At 38.5% G+C, this 20494-nt stretch overlaps 1 protein-coding gene across 1 annotated transcript in view; it reads left to right on the top strand.

Moving 5' to 3' along the window:
* The window catches only part of fmn2a (formin 2a), a 38733-nt gene that overhangs the window by 8868 nt on the left and 9371 nt on the right, over nucleotides 1–20494 (top strand). The window contains exons 4-12 of the mRNA XM_075478497.1: nucleotides 949–1724; nucleotides 2192–2333; nucleotides 7830–7917; nucleotides 12084–12145; nucleotides 17803–17894; nucleotides 17983–18112; nucleotides 18203–18349; nucleotides 18993–19052; nucleotides 19653–19773. Of these exons, the coding sequence (XP_075334612.1) occupies nucleotides 949–1724; nucleotides 2192–2333; nucleotides 7830–7917; nucleotides 12084–12145; nucleotides 17803–17894; nucleotides 17983–18112; nucleotides 18203–18349; nucleotides 18993–19052; nucleotides 19653–19773 (1618 nt within the window). The remainder of the gene's footprint in view (nucleotides 1–948; nucleotides 1725–2191; nucleotides 2334–7829; nucleotides 7918–12083; nucleotides 12146–17802; nucleotides 17895–17982; nucleotides 18113–18202; nucleotides 18350–18992; nucleotides 19053–19652; nucleotides 19774–20494) is intronic.

Raw genomic sequence — 20494 nt, 5'->3', positions numbered from 1 at the left:
CAGAAAAAAAACTATTTGCATAAACATTCCAGTGGAATGTGACTTTGAGAATTAGTGGGTCTCTTTGATTTTATTTTATTTTTTTTTTTCTTCTTGCTTCTCAGTCTTTATTTCTTATACCAAAAAGAGAAGAGCCAAACATTATTTATATATATATATATATATATATATATACATATATATATATATATATATATACATATGAGAGAGACAAAATAAGAAAATGATAAAAATCTCAGGCATTAAAGGATGCAGTAGTTAAAGCTTGCATCTTTATTTCATTTTTTTTAAACTAAATGATCAATGTCAGTGTTAATCAAAGTAGCAAACTTCCATCAACTTTTTTCTGCATGAGGCTGAGCAGTTTATTACCTTAGCTGTAATTTTTTCTTTTTCCACCAGAGGTCAGACTTGGTTTGATAGAGATCTGAAATTATCACAGAAAATCTCTTTGTTTTTTAGAACTCTAAATTAAAATAAATAAGTGGATAAAAGAAAGGGCCCGTCTGACTGAACATACACATTGTTAACGATGCAACAATGTGACCACAACTGGGGAATGTATACAAGAAGACAATTCCTCCCTGCGCGAGGCCCAGCGAGACTCACTGTCTCTCGGATCAAATCTCTTGGAGTTCCCTCATCCCTGCTTTAACAGTCTGGAGCCAGAGGTCTAACGGAGTCTAGACATTATGGATTTTCTTGGCCCATCCACAGCTCATAGCTTTGCTGCTAAGTTCCCTTAGTTGTTGGTATTTTACTGTTAATGAATTTATTTAATGTTAAGGTGTCTGACATTTAACAGAGTTTTGTATGTGCAAGCACTTGATGTTTTAAAATGACCTGTTACTACATTTTCCATTTTTGGCCTTAATTGTTTAAATTCAAATATAACATCTTTTTTTTCTTTTTTACTCACTCTTCTTTTCTTTTTTGGTTCACTGACAGACAGACTCCAGCAGGCTGAAGTCGGGTCAGTCGTCCTCAGAGGATGAAAGCTGTCTCATCCCTCAGCTAGAGAAGACAATCGATGACCTGCAGATTAAGATTGCTATGTTGCAGGGCCAGCAGGCCTTTACGGCAAAGAGCACTGGGGATAATATGGGAGCTCTGGGCAGTGGCCACCACGAAATCCCACAGATGATGGGAGGAAGATTGGAGAAGTTGAGCCAGGAGGTGTCTGTTCAGACCTCACCTGTGGAGGAGGGGTTTAAGTTTGATGTGCCTTTGAACGGAGGATCTGACAGCATGTCATCCTCTGCTTCAACTTCCATCCCCAAATCTGCAATGGGCTTTGTGTGCAAGTGCCAGCAGAAGCAACAAAGCAGCCTCCACCCAGTTCCTCCCCCTCCCCCTCCCCCACCCCCTTCAATCTCAGGGAGTATGCCCCCTCCACCTTTACCAGGGGTTGCCATCCCTCCTCCGCCACCTCCTCCCTTACCTGGTGTAGGACCTTGTCCACCACCACCACCCCCTCCTCTACCAGGTTTCGGGCCTCCACCACCTCCTCCACCACCGCCAGGTATGGGCCCTCCCCCACCACCCGCTCTGCCAGGAATGGGCCCCCCTCCTCCACCCCCACCCCCAGGCTTTGGTCCTCCACCACCACCAGGTCCCATGCCGTCCATGATGGTCCAGGAAGCTGCCCCTGCCAAGGCTATGAAGGAGCCCCCCAAGCCAATGAAGCCACTGTACTGGACTCGCATACAGCTGCATGCAAAAAAGTAAGGATATGCTTTAGAAAGTGAAGATAGATATGGATCATTTGTGCAAAGATATACTCTGAACAGTAGAGATTTGAGAGGAAGCTTGTCCACTTAAGATAATGATCGTCCACATGCTGTGACGGTAATGGAGATGCTAACCTTGTGGAAAATGAAAGAGATGCAGTCCAGGCATTGTGGTCAGCAAAGAATTTACTTGAACCAGGTTTTTTTTCCTTATTAGGGCTTGGAAGACTGTAGCTGAATGAAAGTTCACAAATAGACTACTTGATTTACTTGCAAGTGAGAAACTTGATACTGAATTTGTTAGCTGTTGAATTTGACTTGTATATAACATTTGGATTTTTACTTTACAAAAATAACAAGCACTTATAAATTGGCTTCAGTGTACATTTGTCAGAATAGAGTTGCAGATTTAACTTCTCCTATTTGCAAAATAAATAATTGATCTTTTGCTCTGTCTTCAGAAATACTGACCACCTGGTATGGGAGAACATTGAAGAACCTGCTGTAGATTTTGAAGAATTTGTGGAACTTTTCTCAAAAAGTGCTGTTAAGGAGAAGAAGAAGCCAATTTCAGACACAATCAGCAAGTCAAAGGCCAAACAGGTAGACGTGTTCCTTTGTGTCTGTCTGTAATAGACTCCCCTTTACTTTTATTTTAATTTTTTTTATTTCTGGAAATGTGTGTGTCGGTGACCAAATATGGCACTTTTCAGGGATTTCCCAATCTTCACTTTCACTCCTCTCATGCCTCGGTCCTTTACATTTCTCCTCACTGTCACTCCCAGAGTTGCTTTGAGTGACAGGAGGAACTGCTGCAGCCAGACAGTTATTATGTGGTGTGAGCTCTGGCTCCCAACCGACTCCCTTGTGACCATCTAGTGGCACCAAGCCAATGACTCGCGTGCGGTGAAGAAACCTCACTGCCACGATGACTGCGGAGAGAGAGTGGAAAGGGGAGAGGGGAAATAAGTGAGGGAGTGGGGGAGCTTGGGACTTGTATTTCATGCTGTGGTTCCTCCCATTGTGCTTTCTGAATGACTTAGTTTAATGGCCAGACTGTTTCCCTCCCCTATACACTTTATGTCACTCCATCAATCTGCAAGTCAAGCATCTGATCTACAGTTCAAAACTGCTCTAGTCAGATACTCAAGTCGATGTGCTGTTTGTCAAAAGTAAGTGTTTAAATCACAAATAATGTTGCACCAGGGAAGAACATTTCACCCATCACCCATAATTAAGACTCTGTGGAATCATTTGCAGTTTTTGCAGAGGTGAAATGTTAGTAACAGGCATAAACATTTTGGGAAATCGTCTTAGTTTTATGGGAAGTGTTAAATCTAAACTTTACGCTTAAAAAATAGTGATATATTTTAGTGCTTTAGAGAGTTTAGAGAAAGTATTCTTTGAAAAAGTTCAAGTTGAATCAAAGTTTATGAGAATTATTAGATACAGCGATCAAAGGAAATCACCTTCTTAGAAGAATACTTCATGAATAGGTGTTATCAAGCATAGTGTTACATTGACATTTTAATCTGTCGGTACTTCTTTAGAATGCATGTGCGGTTCACTGAGCTAGCAAGACAGTGGAGAGTTTGATATTTATGTCATAGAAGTTCTCATATAAAAAAAAAAATCTTGTGCCTGGGTGTCTATTAAAACTAGCAGTGAAGAACCTTTTCTTCTTCTTCTAAACCTGGCTTTGAATGTGATTTTATGAGGAGGAAGGGGAAAAAATACAAGCTTCCTTTCTGAGAAAAATAATTACTATGTTGCTTGTTATGTGGTGAATAAATGTATCTAAATTTATAACCAAAGTGCTCCAGGAATTGCAAAAGTCTGTTTATATTTGGTCATGCAAAAGTTACTTTCCACAGACAGTAACACAATAATTCAGCTAATTACCTTTTTAAAAGCAGTAACTTTATTACTGCCCTACTTTTTTAAAAGTAATGTTACCCAATACTGGTCATGAAATGTTGGGGGTTGCACAGTAAAGGCTGAACAACATTTCTGTTATTCTGGTCTCTTCACACACACCCAAAAACATACATGTTGGGCTAATTGGTGACTCTAAATTAACCCCAAGAGTGAGTGTGAGCGTTGATGGTTGTTTGTCTCTGTGTGGCCCTTCGTTGGACCAGTTCGTAAGCACCCCCTTTCTAGACCTTAACAGTTGATAATATCTCCTGCTACTTCGATTATCACCATCCTCTTGTGCATTGTGAACTCGGCTGTTTTTTTTTGTTGTTTTTTTTTTTGATGAGAAACAACATGCATCCTCCCAAGAGCTACCACTAGGGAGCAGTTTTGACGTCAAGGCTTGGCCAGTTTAAAGGCCTCTGCTGACATAAGTAATAGCTGTCAAGAATTACTATCATTGCCCAGTGTCAAGGGTTAACTCTTTATCTATTTGGAAACAGGCTTCAGGGAGAGCTTTCTTGCTGCTGCCCTTTTTTACATTGAGGTGCACTGACAGAGTGAATATGCTGCAACTTTGCAGTATGAGATTTACATCTGTTCAATACTGAAGATGATGAATGGCAGTATGGCGTTTGCATTTCCTCAGGGATGAAAACTAAAATCCATACAGGAATAGATTTGTTTAGGTTCTAAGATGATACATGGATAAAAAAAATCTCATTCTTCTAATTATTTTCTCTGGAAACTTTATTGCTTGATTTGTCAATCATTTGGTTTGTAAAATGTTAGATAATAATAAAACAGTCACTTGTCTGAGCAACGGTTCACATCCCCAAAGATATTCAGTTTATGATCAGAAAAGATAAAGAGAATCCGCAAATCCTCTGCGTCCTTGGCATTTTTGTCTGAAAAATTGCTTAAAAATCCTCTCCATTCATGTTCAAAGATAAATTAAAAAAAAAAAAATTGTCCGCTCTGAATAGTATTCGTCTGTTTTTTCCATCAAAAAAAAGTTAAATTACTGGTTAGAAATTCCTTAAATGGTATCTTCCTCTTCTCCTTCACTAAAGAATTCAAACATCTTTCATTTCCAAAGTTTACCAGTTGGATAGAGGATGTCTCCTACAACTCTGAAATACTACTCATGATGTATGAGCAATGTAATTTTTCAAATCTTATGTAAGATGCCTTTTGGGCCAGCACTGACCTCAAAACTAGGCGGGATGACACAGAAAAACACTGCTTGTCTTTAACAACACTTTTATTCTTTTTTTCTTTAAATTTTATTATAAACTTTGCAATGACACTCCCCCATACTGAAATATGTTACCTTTGAGCCGGTGGGGTTGGTACAGTATATTCAAATGTTCATGGGCTAATTTATGACACCATTAAATAGTGCAATTATGAGCACTGTTGTCTTTTGCACTGGATGGATGAGCATCGATCAATGGATCTCACTGAGAGAATGAAACTTTAAAATGTGCTGACTTCTGGGTGAGGTCTTATAAGGAGTGTAGTTAATTTTGGGGTTTTTTTGTTTTATATTCTGATTTATTCTATATTAATTAAAAAAGGCAATGATACATAAGAAAGGGAAATCAAGCTTAATCTAAGAACAGGTCTTTTCAGATTTGAGTTGATGTCTACGTCTACAACTCCAATTGTTGACAGTTATGCTAAAGGATCCAAATTAGTAGCCAAATTTGAATAATGGTATACTCTTTTCCTAGACTTTTTCTTCTCCTTCATTTAGATAAGTAATGAAACTCTGCAAATCAATCTTTCTTACCAAACATACCAAACCTGAACTATATGTCTACGTATCTCCCCATCTGAACACATCATCATTTTGTGCAAATATGTTGCCAATATATTGTAAGGCCTAGACATTTACTGCTCAGTTCATATTGTCAGGTGATTGGCCTCTTTGAAATATGTTGGAGGTCTGTGTACATGCACTGAAGTGTGTTAATCTAGCTGTGAACTCCTGAGTAGTTTTAGTTCAAGTCAGTGCTTGTTTCCAAAGTGACAGAGTAATCAGATAACTGATTACTTTTTGCAAACTTCAATATTTTTTCTTTTAAAATCTCTCTCTGAGCTTCTGAGAAACCAAGTTGTACCAACTCAACTCAACACAACCTTATCTGTATACATCTTTCAAGTGCAAGTGTAACATAATGTGCTTTACAGAGCAAAAATGAAGACAAACAGCTAAGGTAAAAAAAAATGAGAATTAAAAAGTCAAGGCAATTCATTAAACCAGTTAAAGTGGCAGTATAAGCAAGAAGTATTTAAAAGAATTGTTGTAGGTATACAAAAGACACAAAAATGTTTAATAAAACAAGTAAATCATTGACATATCAACGAATATCAAGAATAGACGTCTTTAAAAAGGTATGTCCTGGAAACTGAAGGCTATGCCTCCTATTCTAGTCCTAATGATTTTGGGAATAACAAGTAGACCAGAGTGCTGAGAGTGAAGTGTTCCTGTGGGGTGATGGGGAATAATAAGATCAGGAGTAGGAGCTTGGCCATTAAGGGCTTTGTATGTTACGAGAAGGATTTTAAATTCTATTCTAAACTTCACAGGGACCCAGTGTAGAGAGGCCAAAACTGGAGAGATGTGATCTTACTTGGCAGTACCGGTCAGTACTCTGGCCACAGCATTTTGGATCAACTGAAAGATCTTCAGGGAATAACTTTGATAACCAGATAAAACGACATTGCAGTAGTCCAGCCTACATGTGACAAATGCATACACCAGTTTTTCACTGTGGGACAAGATGCTTCTTGGTGTTGTCATGCTATAAAAGAAAAAAGTGTTTCCCACGTGATTCAGAGCTGTATGAGACGATATGAAAACCCATTTTGACCAAGCATTAAATGATACACGGATCAAAGGGGAAACCTATAATTATTATGACTAAAAGAATCTCTTTAAACCAGAAACCTATGAATAGTTGGTTCCCAAGAGTATGTTAAAACATTGCATTAGATAAATCCTTCAGGGTTGTTTTGTTGAAAATGTTAGTCATAAAAATAATTTCAGTCATGGTTGATGAATCCAGCTGTTTTTCATTAGGAAATAACACTAATATATTTCAATAGTTTTTATTTCAAAATCATGAGGGGGGAAAAAAAGTGAATTCTCTCTGATATAATGTAGACTTTTTTTCTTTACATTTGAATCAAGTCAGCTCATAAGACATGACTGAAGATTTACAATATCACTGCTATTAACAGTCACCCTACTCCATAGATGCCACCGGCTCACGAGGGAAGCAAGTCGGTATTGCATCTCAGTCTGCCTGCCCCTTAAAACTTTGGCTGGGCCTGGCAAAACAGACAGTTGGGGCCTGGTGATATAACTTCCTGTGTGTTTAAGAGGTTTGTGGTCTGTGTGATCTGGTTTCGATGGAAGCATTCTGTCTGGATCACAGTAGGCTTCGGGTTTCCTGTCCTGTCCTTTCACTACTTTGCAACCCAGCGCACACTTCTGCTTACTCAGGCGAGCTGTGGTTCATAATATCTCCCTGAAGATGTAGTTCTTCATGCATAATAACACTGGCTAGACGTCCAAAATCTGGCTTTTTGACAACTGGGAGCTATTATTATTCTGTTAACTTTTGCTAATATTCTACTTCTTTGAGATATTTTACCCTGGGTTTCAATTGTTTTGACTGTAAGGTACGATTATGACTTTTGATTGACTTGTTTCCCCGTAAAAGAATGTTCTAAACGTATTAAAATAACAAACTGTAATTTCGTCGAAAAAAAACTTTGTATAAGTCTTTGTAAGTTTAATCAGTTCCAGAGATTGAACCAATGTGATCATGCTCTGCATTGAAAATAAACCCCTTGTTGTCTCAGTAATCTGGAAGTATTTAATCACCTGATGAAAGGATGATGGATATACAAAATTGGAGACGGGGAAAATAATGACTATAATTCAGCCAGACAACAATATAATTTTCCTTTATATTTGTGGGTGAATCATTTTGAGTTTCCTTTCCACAGAAAGAAAATGAATTTCTTGTTTTGTTTCCAGTCAAATATTAAATGTTTGGTCTGATTTTGTGTGTTTTGTTCTTGACGTGCTTTATAGAGTTATAATATTCCTCTATTCTCTGACTTGCTACAGCCTTGCTGCTCACATCTCTCATCATTATCTCTTAGGTGGTGAAACTGTTAAGCAACAAGCGCTCACAGGCTGTTGGTATACTGATGTCCAGCATTCATCTTGACATGAAGGACATTCATAATGGTAAGTGTTGTCATGAACACAACTGTATGTCTAATAGCCGTGACACTGTATGACACAAGTGATTGCAAAGGGAAGTGTACCATAGTGCCAAAATTGAGCTGTGAAGGCCAGCAGTCTAATATTCAGGTGGTACTATTGAAACTCATGACATGGATTGGCATATTCATCAGTGACCAGAAGACTTAAAAAATAAAATAAAAAAATCTCATTTTCCAAATCATGAAATGATACACTTGTGTGAGTATGTATTTACATTCCATTGAGGTTTTTACTGGCAATGATTGTAGCCTTGTTGTAGAGATGATGATGTCAGTCACTTGTAAGTTTACTGGCCCCTCTGAACATTTTGGACACTTGGGTCCAGATTGAAATGTCTCAACAAGTGTTTTGATGGACAGGAGCGAAATTGAGTATATTGAGTCCAGAATATTTATCACAATGACTGGTGATACCCTCAACTCCTTCTCAGCAGTGCCCAGTCATATAAACTTTAAAAAATGTACCCAACTAATGTACTAAAGTACTTTACTTGTTCGCATTGCATTGCAAACTTCTTTTTTTGTATTTATTTAATAAATATTGACGTTTGTTTTTAAATGGTTAGAACTGCTCCATCCTTTTAGCTTTACACTCTCCTGAGAGACCACTGTGATCACCTGAGTAGATGGCTGTAATAAGAAGTGGATTAAAGGACAAAAGATTTGGATTTTGCTGTAACATTTTCTCATTTTGGTTCCGTCCGTTTGATAGTGTTGTGTAGTTTTGAATGTTTTTCTTTTATTGCTTTTCCCGTATTATTTTTTTAGCTGAAAAGAACTTTGGTCTTTTTTTTTTTTTTTTTTTTTTTTTTTTTTTTAATAAATGCCCAGAAATTAATTGACAGCTTTTCACTTACTTTCAAGAAAATTGGGTCCAGTCGGGAGGCGCGAACTACAACCGAATTAATAACAAAAAGAATCAAGCGCCCAAATTGATAAATGACAAAGAAGCATGTGAGAACAGCATGGGCAACAGCTGCTCTGGACAATCTTTATTGTTTAACAGTTTTCACCACTAAAGATGTCTTTGTACACATTGACTTCTGTCTTTTCCAAACCTTTTAGCACCAACAACAGTTCCAACACAACTAATAATGGCTCAGATTTATTTTTTTTCAGATGTTTCTTATACTACCCCGAAATGGTAGCAATGTACTCTTAATATATGCATTTGAGAAGCCCAACACAGATAACCCACAGAGGTATGTTGGAGCCTTTTAAGCTCCTTCATCAAAACAAAGATTTAACATTTCCCATTTGGTTTATGACTAAAAACTTGCAACATCAATTCCAATTAGCGAAACACATGTTGGCAGTCTAACGCACAAAACTAAAAACATGTTGAAGATTAGCATGATAGGACTGGTGTGACGTGTGAGCACCGCATGCTGATACAAGCATTGAGCTTAAAATGCCCAAAGAGAGGCCTTTATCTGAGCTTCACAAGAGTGTTCTCTTCCTCCTTTTGCAGAAAATAAACTTGTCGCCAGGTGTATAGTGGAGGCAAAAGCAGACAAACATACAGTGAACAATAGGTCTGAATCACACTCTGAAACCACAAAGTGCAAATGAGCGCAATTATATAGATTTTTACAGTGCTGCTATTCTTGTTGTTTGTCTACCTATAAGGGAGTGAGATTCTGTATTGGATTGAAGGCCATTACCAAAGCATTCTCTAGTAGTTAAGGGTTGGCTTTATCACATGTCATAAGTGTTGAAAGGCATTTGAGCTATTTCTCCATTGTTGCTCTCCTCCTCTCTGGTTTTCTTTGCTCTCATTTTGCGTAATCTCTCCCCATTTAACACCCACATTATGTTTTTCTGCGGCTCTCTGTCTCTCAGATGAGTTGTCACCATCTTGTCTTGGCGGCTTTGTTGAAGTGAAGTCATTTCAGAGATGTTGATGGGAACAGACTGTCTTCCTGTTATAGTTACTCTCTGATTGCTCTCCAGTATTCGCTCATCTGTGTGTCCAAACACTGTTCTCTGTTCCCCATTCATTCCAATCCTACTACAAAGGAGCATTTATTACCTCCTCAAACCATAATCTCACCGCACCATAAAAACCTGAGAACTGTGGTATTTTAAAATTTCTCTGTGGGGCAGTTTGATCTGTGGTGTCCTCTGCACTCTGTGGGCCTAAATGTTGAGTTATTATGTCAAATGTCTTTGATACATCCATTTCAGGTCAGAATGAGAGGGCAAATGAGGGCCATTCTCATTAACACCATCATTCATCTCTTATGTTAGGACAGTTTTGTAAAGGAACATAATTAGCACTAACTAGAAACGTCAGTATATTACAAAGGCGTAAGATCAGAGAGGATATCTTGGTGGCTTGGTGAAGTGATTCTTAATATTACGTACTTAATTCCCAAAACATTGGAATGCTTGCTGTCTTGAAAATACAAAAAAACAAAAAGTGTGTTTAATTTAATTTACTGTCATTCCTTTGAACTGAATGATTTTCAAGGCATGAATAATTATGCCCTTTGAATGCTGTGTATTTCACACAAAGCCCAAAAGACTGAATATTAGTGTCACTATTGTCGTCTTGAAATTATTTCATGTTCTTTTGAGCCATTAGATATTTGAGATGATTTAAGAGTCAAAGTTCAATTTGTTTACTAAAACTAAGGGTTCACTCATCAAAGCTTTGTAATTGTTCTGTTCGGTGCTGTAAAAGACTCTTATTATCTATTGATTCATTTGCGTATCTTGTGAACTTGCGAATCATCGATTTTGGTTGTGTTGGTTTATGACAGCTAAGCCTCTCGGAACACATTTTTCCCTTTCCTTTGCTCACAGCTGTTGTTGTTTGTACTCCAACTTGGCCGACACTCTGCATGTTTCATAGGACACTTCCGTGCTGTGTCTGCTTCCTGTGAGGCTTTGGAGCGCCAGTCACAGTACTAGATGGTGGTTGCCGGCGCCGTGCTGGGGTTGAATGTGGTGGTAGGGGTAGATGTGGGCAGATGGTTCTGGCTGTTGGTTGTAAGAGGGCCGCGTCAAACCAGCCTCAAATCAAACCAGTCCGACCAACTCTGGTTCAGATGGTAATGAAAACCGAATGGTTTAAAAAAAAAAAAAAAAAAAAAAAAAAAAGCTGAAAAAGTGAGCAAGGACGGATTTTCTTTTTTTTTTTTTCTGTAGTGGCTTAGGGATAGAAGACCGTGTGAAAAGTTAGAAAGTAACAGTAAATTGTCAAGATGGCTCTATGAGGCTCAGAAGAGATTAAAAAGGCAACATGATGACATAAAATGAGAGAGATTTTTTTTTTTTTATTAAAAGAAACCTAAACTAGTGCAGCAGCCACAAGAGGCTTTTTTTTTTTTTTTACCCCACATGCCTATCCTTTTTGGTAATTCTAATTTTCTTGTTTTTTCTTTATTCCTCTGTCCTAAAATTGTGTTGTGGAGAGCTTATAAAATGTCCAGTCATGTCTAATGTGGCAAAGTCTTTTACTCAAAGTCTCTTCAGCCTTTGTGACACTTACTTCCCTTCCTGTACCTCTACAGCAAATTAACAGATCAAAACCATGTGAATAATTTCAACACGCACTGCATGATAAAATGCACATAGGTGTTGAGTGTTGAGTGTTTCGCTTGGTGATTGTGTGTACAGCAACACCTCAGCTTCAACACCACAGAGCCCTGGGCTCTGTTTGTCTTTAAACATTTACTTTCAAAGGATTAATGTTCATGGGCGCCAGGTCCTTGTGCCGAGACAAAAAGGCGACACCAGGAATTCAAACACAGAGGTTCAAACACAGATCTTTGTACCTTTTGACAGATTTCTAAGTCCTCCGTATTTATGTTTTTAGCATGTGGCCCCTTGCATGCTATCTCGAATGTTACTCCCAGCGTACGGCACATGATGTTAGAGTTTTGACCTTGTTTCATGCCACCTCCATCCCCAACAATCAGGAAACTCATGAAAGTTTCATTCTTTGTGGTTTATGTCGGACAAAGAAATGTTGTATTTCAGTGTTGATGAAAAACAGGGTCTGTATGTGCTGGTTTGATTTCTGACTTGTTAATGGTGTTTCTTTGAAGGTAAAGAAATGTCAAGACAAGCTTTGGTGTTAATATTAACATTGACCATGTCACCCTCATCTTCCATTCACAGCCGTCCTAAATATGGACAACGCTGTTGTTGATATGGAGACTCTGCAAGCCCTTTATGAAAATGTGAGTACATATTGAAATTATTTTGGGTTACTTAGAACTGAAGCTATATCTTTAAAAGTTGAAAATTGAATTTTCAACTTAGCAAATTTTTGTTTATATAGGACGGATGATCAAGAATCAGTAAAATCCAGTGAAAAGACAGTATCCAAAATCAATTTTTCATGCTGACACAGAATCACATGAGTATGCAAAATGAGCAAAGTAATTTCTCAGCTTAAGTCATTTTGATTGCAGCAGTAGTTCTCACTTTTTATTTTCCTCTGTGGTTAGCAGTAAAAGTATTATTTTGGAACAGTTTGTATGTGACAAATGAAAATATTTGTTACACATATTTGGTCATTTGTGAATAACCGGCAATTGTTTTATTATGGAATGAAACACAAGAAGACTTAGCAGACAGTAATATCAACAAAACAGCAAATATCTTAATCATATATTATTTTTCTTTTGTTTGGAATTTGACCAAAGATTAAGCACAATATAAAAAATGCTTTCCACCAAAAGACAGCTTTCTGTGATGATCTAAACACAAATCTGTAACTTCATAAGCACTGCCAGTCAAAGATGCCACATCACGATGAACGTATTTTTTCTACAAGGAGTTCTTACTTCATGTCCCCACTTGAAAGAGATGAACAAAGGAAGTGAGTATTAGATACTAAAACAAACAGACGAACCACAAACCATACTGGTATGTGAGCTGTTTGGCTAAAGTGTCAGTCATGTGTAGGTCTGTCTGCCGGCCTGGACGGGAACCAGCTCTTTTACGTAGTAAACATGTTTTCTACAAACTGGATCTAATTCAATCAACTTTTGTAATGCCCCGGTGAAAAGGGAAATAATAGTTGGGAGACTCCAAAATTTGTGTCATACAGCTTCTTGTGAAAGTGCTAGTGAGGTATAAAAGGAAAAAAAAAGACACCACACTGAGATTTGCCAAGGCGAATTACCACACTGTATTGTATAATATTTGCAAGGAATTACTGGGCTGTCATCAGTACTTTTCAGTATGTACATTTTGGCCAGGAAGGACTCCTTATATACAGTAAATACATATTCATCAATGTCCCCCACCCTGTGGAAATGGTTCAAGACCCTTTCAAAGACAGGTCAGTAAATTATGGAACATGAAAATAAGCATGCTTTCCACATTTCAACTGTGATGCATTTTTAAGATGCTGTGAAATTCCTGTGAATTGCTTTTTGGCACAACTACACAGAAGAAGCCTGGACCTTTGGCTGCCAGAGGCATATTAATAATGTTGATCATGGGAATGAGACTGTGGCTTCAGACGAGCGGTAGTTATGAACCAATGTGTCATAACTAAGGATCAAAAGTCTTCTAACCTCTCTGCTCACCCTGAGACTTCAAGCCCCCTCTCTCTCCTTCTCCCCCTCATGGCCTAAGGCTGTGTTATTGAGTTGAGGAGCCAAATTGTTTCTCTTTTGTATTGCAAGACTCCATCCTGTCTGTGGGTCTCCAGCCCCCTAAACCACAGTTGGCAGCACAGTCAGCCTGTCTTGAGGAATGTGAGGGGCTCCTAATGGTTACACCCTCACTCAGTGCGCTAGGAGCTAGATCAGACTGCTTTTTATTTCACTCGCACAAACATGCTCACAAACAAACATGTTGAACCACACAAATGTGCACAGACTATACTGCATGCACACAGAGACAGACACACACAGAGGCAGGGGCAGAGTCGCTCAGTCTGTGAGCTGCGGATTATAGCTGTTCCTGCTCTTTGAACAAAGCCACCAACATTAAAAGGGTCACAGTGATAGTGGGACACTGCTCCCTCCCCTCTAATATCGAGCCATAATCTGGGCCTAGACTGGTTGTCTGAAGTTCAGACTCCTTTTGTAGCTGGTACTGACTAAATGTCACTAAGGTCAGTTTGAGCTGTAGCCTCTCCAATGAGCTTTAAGAGTAAAAATGATCACCTCATTCCACCTTTTTGTTACATGTTAGGGCTTTGAGAAGTGTTTATTACTTGATGCAATTTGTCATTTAGGACCTATTCATTGGCAGCTCAATGTTCAATGAGTCTCACAAATGTTGTTTCCTTGAAAATTGAGTGACATAAATAGTGATTAAGCCTTGTCTGGCTCTGTTTAGCCCTGCACTAGGAACCAGGCTAATGAATACCACTTGGCCACCGCTAGAATTCTGGCATCACAAATATCATCCCACTCTCCTATACATTTGATATTCCGCATGGGACTGTATTTCTCATGCTAACAACCATTGCAACATGCCCTAGCAATTCAAAGATCACACGCTAATGCCTACTTGTCCTCAATTACACCAAACACTGCTGGGCTCCACTGCTGCCCTTTGAAAGGGATCTGCTTTGTGTTAAATATATTTACACTTGAAAACATCTCAAGAGAAGGCGAAGGAGAGCTTGCCCTTACCGACACAAGGCAGCGGTGTGTAGAATACTAATCGAGCTCTTAGTATGTTTGATGCCGGGTTTGATGTTTTCCAAAGATCCATGCTGTGGCCAAACTCTAGAGTGAAAGATGGAGGGAAACGGGGGAATAAACCAGACTGCTGGGACTCAGACTTTGGGGGTCGATGGGCTCTGAAGGGGACTGAGAGTTTACATTTTCTTTCTGAGGATTGTTTTATTGTTTTGCCCATCTGCTTCAGAAACTTTAACATCTATTGTCTTTGCCTCTTGTGAAACGAAAGGGCATTTCTGGCTTGCTTTTTTTTTTTTTTTTTTTTTAAACCACCTTGTATAAAACTGTGGTCCAGTGTCTGGCAGCAGGATAATGGTCAGGAATGTAGCCTGGCTGAAGGCAACTCTGTACCATTTGTAAAACTTATATTGTTTAGGCTGGCATATGGTTGAGTTTATGTACAAAGTGCGATTTGAGAGTTCTTTTAAGTTTGAGATTAAGTTTGACGTCAAAAAGTATAAATTTGGAGGGTGAGGGGGTTCAAGAAACACAATTTGAATTCATTCAAAATGTTGTTGGTGGATTTGTACATAGAATAAGACTACATCTATTGATATTTTTGTTTAGAATCTCACTTCATGGGTAGTTTGTTTAATAGTACCAGCTCATTAAACATTTGCTTCTCCAATTATTATAAAAAAAAATGTAAAAAGAAAAGAAAAAGTCTTCCTGGAATGTGCAATGCCAACAAAGCTTACTGACCCTTTCAAGTTTTCCATATCATTCTATGTTTGTACTCATTTTAAGATCCAGTTAACTTGTTCCTCATCACCATGCACAATCCTTCATAGTAGTGAAGAAGAAAACAGATTTTTAAAGAGTTAATTTATTCATCTCCGTCTCATACTTCATCAACTTTCAGGTTTGGGGCGAGGCCTGAGTCTGTCACAGGCAAACGCAGAGACAAATGAGACAAATACCGTTGCACACTCACTTCCACTGCCAGTTTCTAATTATCAGTCAACCAAACATGCATGCTTTTGAAAAGTGGAAGTAGTTTGAGTACCTGGACAGAATCCATTCATGCATGGGTAGAAAACATGCCAATTTAATGCATAAAGGCCCCAGAAGAGATTTGAATGAGACACCTTCCCGCTGTTAGGCGACAGTTCTGACCACAACATTACCGTGCAGCCTGTTTTTGGTTCTAAGCTCGATTAGTCAAAATAAAAAGCCATATATAATTATTCAGAACATTCACTCTGTACTTGGTTAAAGCACCTTTTGGCAACAGCAGTCTTACGACTCAAGTCTTCTTGGGAATGATCCTGTAAGCTTGGGATACTCGGCAAGTTTCTTCCATTTGCCTGAAGAAAGATTCAAGCTCATCCAGGCTGGGCGGTGACTGTTGGTACACAGCCACTTTTTTTTTCCAGGTCTGCTCAGATGTTATACTGTGTTTAAGTCCAGACTCTGTCAAGGTCAGTGAAGTACTTGTACAGAGTTTTTTTTTAAGGCAGTCTTGTCTTTTCTTGATAACGCGCTTCAAGTAATTGGCTTGTTGGCATGTAAACTTTGCCCTAGATTGAGATTTGAAAGCACTCAAGATTTATTTTTTTTGTCTTTCTCCATCCGTCTTCCCTCTTCTCTGAGTCTCTTAGCCCAGGGGTTCCCAAACTTTTCCATGCCAAGGCCCCCCAAACAGTATTAGTTTCTGGCCGGGGACCCCCTTTGCAAACCACAGACAATGCTACAAAATATGTAAAGAAACATCAACTTTTAGAACGTATTTTCTTTCTTTTATTCACAGACAGTAGCTTGCCGTGTGAATGCAGCCTGACTAAATGCTCTTCTTTACGTCTGAAGAAGTCAACCGTTTTTTCGGACTCTGACGGATGTTTTTGTATCAATTGACGCTGAAGTTTCGAAAGTTTTGAACACTCATTTGAGAGGGTCTCCAGACAGAGGACGCATTTCGGGCAATCGTGGCCATTTTTCTGTATGGCTGTAAAGCCAAACTTAATGTATGCTGCCTCATACTTTCTGATTTTAGTCGGCCAGTTCTTTCAGTCTCTTCCAAGTCAAAAATCTGTCCATTTTGGCTAGCTACCTACACGCTACCTTGAGGAGCAGAGCAGCTTCAGAACAGGCGCAAACCGCCAGGTCTACGATGTTTTGACTGGCAGCCAATCAGAAAGACAAGCATGGCAAATAACATTTCGATATGATATATTATTATAAATTGTATTTTACAATACTGATTAAAAAAATTTGACAATTTTTTTTTTATAATGATGTTTAAAAAAAATGTAATTCTATTTTTTTACTTTTGCATTTTTTTCTTATCTTCACTCCAATTTTCTGAGGCCCCCCTGGCGGCCCCCACTTTGAAAACCACTGTCTTAGCCCCTTGTAGCATGTATATATGTTCAACAGAACTTGGTTCTTTTCACCAAATTGTTTGATCACCGTTTTATCAGCTATTTAGTTTTTAATGGTTTGAGACTTATAGAAACTTTTGGCTATATAAAAACTTCTGCCTGGTCACTCCTTCATAAAGGCTTGATTGGTGGAGTGCTGCACAAATGTTTTTCCCTTCATAGGGTTCTCAAATCTCCTCAAAGGTTCTCTAGGTCTTATTCATCTTGAACGTTTGCTTGTTAGTCACCTGTCTGACCTGATGACTTATCCAGATCTGTGCCTCGACACAAACTTGTCTCACAGTTCTCGCAACCTAATGGGTTTTATTTTTCTGACACACACCATAAATAGTGAGACCTTATATAAACAGTTTGGTGCCTTTTTAGTTAGATTTACTGAATTTTATTAGGCACTTGTGGACTTCTGTGAAGATGTAGAAGCATAAAAGGTCTCTAATGAAAGTAGGATGCACCAGTGCAAATCAGTTGGTGTATCATAAGTAAGGCTCAGAATACTTATTAAAGTGTGATGTTTCAGTCTTTTTGCTTTGCCATTAAAGAGAAAATTATGCACAAATAATTGAGGGGAATGCATTTATTGATTCCCCTTTTAAGATTAATGTGAAATATTGAATACGGAAAGCTGAAAGTGAAAATGGACATAATGACTGTTTTTTTTTTTTTTTTTTTTTTTTCTTAAACATGGATGTCTGTCTGCCAGTTTAGTTTAGATTTCGTTATAAAGTAAGTCAAACAAAATAACCTTTTGCAGCCATCCTTATTCCATACATTTTCACTTTAACTGAAATTCTCTTTTTGACTTGACAGAGAGCTCAAGGTGATGAAATGGATAGCATTAAGAAGCACATTAAATCAGCCCAAGACAAGGAGGATGCCAAGCCACTGGACAAGCCAGAACAGTAAGAGCCAAGCCCACCTCCTGAGCCAAATTCAGCACAACATATGAAAAAAAATTCGTTGGGCTGACTGATATTGTCCTTTCATCAGGTTTCTATTCCAGTTATCACAAATCTCCAATTTCTCTGAACGGTTGTTCTGCATCCTATTTCAATCGACTTTCCATGAGTGTATCACCTTAATCCTGCGCAAAATTGAAATCCTGCAGAGAGTATGCAAGGTGAGCCATTTGATGACTTATTGCATTTTTTTTTCTTTTGACTCAATCAGTTTATCCATCTTACCTTCTTCTCATTTCTGTATACCACAGACTCTGCAAAGTAGTAAGGCTGTATTGCAGGTCCTTGGCCTGGTGTTGGCTTTTGGTAACTTCATGAATGGAGGGAATCGGTCTCGAGGGCAGGCTGATGGCTTTACCATGGATATCCTGCCAAAACTGAAGGATGTCAAAAGCAGTGTGAGTATGTGTTTTCATAAAAGTAAACATTGCTCCCTTTAAAGAAGTAGATGTGTTATTGACAAGCAAACTTTGTTATAGATGTATACTAAATATTTGAGACAAGTCTATGTAAGGAAATTACACCTACAGAAACTCTGCTTTACAGTTTTTGCTGATTCACTTGTACAGTAGAGAAAATAGGGACTCTTTATGTACAATCTAATTTTAAAATGGTCCCATCTAAGTTGAAATTGAGAGTCTGGGATATAAAAGGTAACTTCACTGGTGTCAAACATGTAACAGAAGATTTAGGGGAGAAGCAATTCTGTTTAAAATTCTGATTCAATATCACAACGTGCTCTCAGCACTGCCATATAAGGACACAGTGGTTTGTGTGTTTGTGGTAGTGGATGGAGTGAGGTATGCATAAAGAACATCAAACTTTCCACCAACTCTGAGTTATGACGGCTAGCACAGCACAGTTGTGTTTTGTTGTATTGCTTTTCAACTGCCATGATTTACTCCTAACTTCTAAGACCACTGTCTCTATTCTTTCTTTGCCTTCACAAATTAAAACATTGTGCTCCGAAGTGATTAAAATTAATAAATAAAGGGGTTTTGGTTTATTTATTTGGATGTTTTTTTTTTTTCACTCTTTCAGGATAACGCCCAGAGTCTTTTGTCCTACATTGTTGCTTACTATCTGAGGCACTTTGATGAGGTATGTTTTGGTTTCTGTTTATTTGAGTTGCTTCTCTGTTTTGGTCTGATTTGCTTAGAAATCCTTCCCAAGCTCTCTTTTCATCTCCTTTCTTGCCAGAGGATATTGTGGCTTATCCTTTTATCAAATTATTTATTTTCCCTTTTCTCCTTTGCAGCAGAGACAAATTTTGCCTTCTCTTTCACTCTTCATCTCCCGCTCATGATCTGCTTTGGTCTGGCTTCATTCAAACCTGCAGTCTGTTCACTGGCACAGCATCCAAAGGAGCGTTAGTGTAAATAATTAGAATCACCAGATGAGATGAACTCAGAAATGCAGCTTGCCAAAATCAACCTGCCTGACATAGCTTTAGGTCTTGTTTTAACTTTAATGGAGAGAAATTACATGTACTATCTGAACAGAGCCGAATGGTTATGTTCAGCCATATCTTCCTTTGGACAAAAGATAAGTCCATTTGGGTCACGAAAGGCATTTATTTAAATCTTTCCCTGGGTGTACAGAATAGTGAGGCCCTTTCCTATTTGAGTAGGACTAACTTTGACATTACAATGTGTGTTTGCATCATATATTTGCATGTGTATGTGTGTTGTCATTTACCAGGATGCTGGCAGAGAGACCTGTGTCTATCCTCTGCCTGAGCCACAGGACCTCTTCCAGGCCTCCCAGATGAAGTTTGAGGACTTTCAAAGAGATCTCCGCAAGTTGAGGAAAGACTTAAATGGTACACTCATCAACCTACATTCAGTTTTCCCCATTTTGTTTTTTTTCCATCCCATCCACAACTTCTAAAGTGTGAATTTATTAAAATTTGCAGACTTGGCACTTACAGAACCAACGAATTATGAGTATTCTCATGCTTGAAATGCCATTGCATTGACTATATGGTTTATTCATCTATGAATTGTGTATTAGTCCATACACATATCAAACAAATATATTGCACAACGAAAAAAGTATTTTTCAAACCTGACCATCTTTGGTAATGTGGGAACTGAAGAGTCAGCTCAACAGAGAGCGAGAGATGGCATCTGATCAACAGAGATACCATCTGTTTGCCATATACTAAAGCAAACCAGAAGCAGATGTGACTTGTCAGATATAGACTCCTGCTGGTCCTGGCGAGCCTTTACTGTCCTGATCAAATAGAGACCAAAATATGAACAGGTCAAGGTCAGGAAACTTTTGCCACCTGTGAACACTATTTTGTCAGCTAAACTAAAAGAGTCTTTGGGTTAAGAGATGGACCAGTCATTCACTTAACTGTAAGGTTGATGTTTCAATTCCAGGCTTCCTCAGTCCACAAGTCATGTCTTTGGGCAAGATATCAAACCCAACATAGTTCTCTGTATTCTGAAACTCGTTAGCTGCTCCTAATAAAAATGTCTGCCACATGAACAAATGTAAGAGTTTCTCCTTGAGCATAGCTTCACCACCATGCAACT

The sequence above is a fragment of the Odontesthes bonariensis genome, chromosome 2 (assembly GCF_027942865.1).
Source record: "Odontesthes bonariensis isolate fOdoBon6 chromosome 2, fOdoBon6.hap1, whole genome shotgun sequence".
Lineage (NCBI taxonomy): Eukaryota > Metazoa > Chordata > Actinopteri > Atheriniformes > Atherinopsidae > Odontesthes > Odontesthes bonariensis.
This window is presented reverse-complemented; position numbering and strand designations above follow the sequence as displayed.